We start from the raw sequence: 2,950 nt of genomic DNA on the forward strand, positions 1-2,950 counted from the left end.
TTAGACCAGGAAATTGATTTCATTTTCAAATTCCAGGAACATGAGACATGAATTTTTGTCAAGCTTTCATTGATTACTTACTTTGGTATGTATTTTGCTTTTGTGTTTCAATAGAGTAAAAGAGCCATAAAGACTATACTACAAAAATGCACCTATTTACCAGCCCTTGAGCCATTTCTATATGATGCCCCTCCCAATATTCTGAAGCATGTGGTTGGACAGTTCAGTAAGGTGAGACGTGCTCTTAGCCTGGAAATGGGAGAAGAAAATGAAAATGAATTAACTTGTTTTTGCTGTTGGGTCAATGTTTTTTTCTGTAAGGGGAGGGGGCAGGGTTTTTTATTACTTAACTCTCACTGATTATATTGACAGGAACAATAACTTAGGTTAATAAAATTGAAAAAAGTTAATAAAATTCACACATATATAATTCACACTTTCTTCTTCCACACAATTTCTGTACTGTCTTTTTTAGTGTTTTTGGTGTGTGTGTTGTGTTGGAGGAGGTGGGGGGTAAACACATAAAAACCTCATAATGCAGATAATTTATATTGATAAGTAACTTTGAGTAAATTTCCCAGTGTCTGTTAGGCTCACTTATCTGTGAACACTGCAAAGACCTTATAAAGAAAAAGAAAAAGGTCGCTGAGCCACTGAAATATTTTCCGCAAAATCCATGCACTTACTGGACATGCTTTCAGAGAATCCTGTGAAGTTTATTGACTTACTTTATTAACAGTTTTAACCAATGAAGCTGTTATATTTCTTAGGTTATTGCAGATTAAAGGTAGTAAGTAAGACAGGAAGTCAAGCTTCTAGCAGTGGGCAGCAGCCATCAGGACTGACGACTGATAGCAAGGCCTGAGAGAGAATGACTGCATTGCCACAGCCATTGATGGTGACCCTAAGCTCTCAAGAACTGGTTAAATTGTGCTCAGGAGATTTGACTGAAGAAAATGGAGTCTGTGGAAATAGTATCCCGTAGTGGCTCTGAGCTCAGGCTGTGGAGTTGGGGTACCTGGATTTACATTTACCAGTGTTAATATTTTTAGCAAAGTCTTGAGCTCTCTAAACCTTAGTATGATTACCTATAAAATGGGAAGAATAAGAGTACCTATTTCTTAGGGTCATTGTAAAGTTAAATGAGATGTTATATGTAAAGAGTTTAACTCAATCCCAGGAACATAGAAAGCACACACACACACACACACACACACACACACGCACACGCACACACACACACACACACAGAGTTGTTTTTAAGATATAAAACATGGAAGTGGTTAAGTCTGATTTAAAAAATTAATGAAAATGAATGGGGGACCAAATTTATTTGAACAGTCAGTTATAATACTATATAAAGGAGGTACCTACAACCTATATACTATATGTCTACAAATAATAAACAAAACTGTATATTGTTATAACTTATAATCTAAGTCCTACAGTTAAGTAGGTCTAGTTTTAGGTACTCAACTGAAAGATACAGTACTAACAACCTTGGCTTCTCTGAACTCTTTCCATGATCTCCAACACTTGGCTGACCCTCAAGCACCATAGCCACTGGAGAGTAGGTTTTACATTGCTGAAGCTGCCTCAGGACACAGTTCTGTGTATCAAACACCTATGTTCTGTCTTCCTCCTTCTAAGAAAATAAACTTTTTTTTTCTTTCTGGGAGCTAAGTAAGAAACTGACCCCCTAAGAGGGTGGGGGAGTAAGGAGCTGAGTGGATCATCTACAGACAGAGTCATCAAAGTGAGAGGTTGACATTATTTCTGAAAGTTTCATTTTAATNACTTTCTGTCTTTGTGCATTTGTTTCTTCTGAACATTTAAATGGAATCATACAATATATGTGGCCTTTGTGCCTGGTTTCTTTCACTTAGCATAAGTATCAAGGCTCATTATTATATAGCATATATCAATATTTTGTTTCTTCTTATTGCCAAATAATATTCTATTGTATTGATATATCACATGTTATCCATTCACCAGTTGATGGGCATTTGGATTGTTTCTACTGTTTGACTATTATGAATAATGCTGCTATGAACATTATTTTACAAGGTTTTGTGTGGATCTGTGTTTTCATTTCTCTTGGATAAATACTTATGAGTGTAATTGCTAGCTCCTATGATAACTGTATTTAACATTTTGAGGAACTGCCAAACTGGTTTCCAATGTGAGCACCATTTTATATTCCCACCAGTAATGTGTGAGGGTTCCAATTTTCCACATCCTTGCAGCACTTATTAGCTTTGTTTTTTATTATAGCCATCCTAATGGGTATGAAGTGGTATCTCATTGTGGTTTTGATTTGTATTTCCCTTTTGGTTAATGATATTGAAAATATTTTCATGTGCTCATTGGCCATTCATATATCTTCTTTGGAGAAATGTCTAATAGACTCTGCCTATTTAAAAGTTAGGGTATTTATCTTTTTATTATGGAGTTGTAAGCGTTCTTTATATATTCAAGTACTTATCAGATGTATGGTTTACAAGTATTTTCTCCCAATCTGTGTGTTGTCTTATCACTTTCTTGATGGTAATGTTTGCAGTAAAACATTTTAAATTTTAATGAAATTCAGTTTATATATTTTCCCTTTTGTTGCTTATGCTATTGGATCCATATCTAAGAAGATTTTGCCTAACCCACGGTCACAAAATTTATCCTTACATTCCCCCTTCATTTTAAAAACTGTACCTCTTTTGGTCATAATGCTTTCAAAACACAATTACCTTTTGAATTGTCCAGAAAACTCTAATTTATAGACAAGAAGTAGATTAGTAGTTGCCTGGGGATGGTGGGAAAAGTGGGGCGAGCTAGGGAATGACTACAAATGGGCATGAAGTTTCCTTCTGGGATGATGAAAATGTTCTAAAATTAGAATGTGTTGATGGTTGCATAACTCTGTAAATTTACTAAAAATCCATTGAATTATGCACTT

The 2,950-nt window shown here is 35.2% G+C and overlaps 1 protein-coding gene across 1 annotated transcript in view; it reads left to right on the forward strand.

Annotated features, from left to right (window-relative positions):
- Positions 1-2,950, forward strand: part of LOC109394747 (sperm-associated antigen 6-like) — a 63,988-nt gene that overhangs the window by 53,821 nt on the left and 7,217 nt on the right. Inside the window, 1 exon segment of the mRNA XM_019665129.1 lies at positions 115-231. Within this exon segment, the coding sequence (XP_019520674.1) occupies positions 115-231 (117 nt within the window).

This window comes from Hipposideros armiger, unplaced genomic scaffold (assembly GCF_001890085.2).
Source record: "Hipposideros armiger isolate ML-2016 unplaced genomic scaffold, ASM189008v1 scaffold_434, whole genome shotgun sequence".
NCBI lineage: Eukaryota > Metazoa > Chordata > Mammalia > Chiroptera > Hipposideridae > Hipposideros > Hipposideros armiger.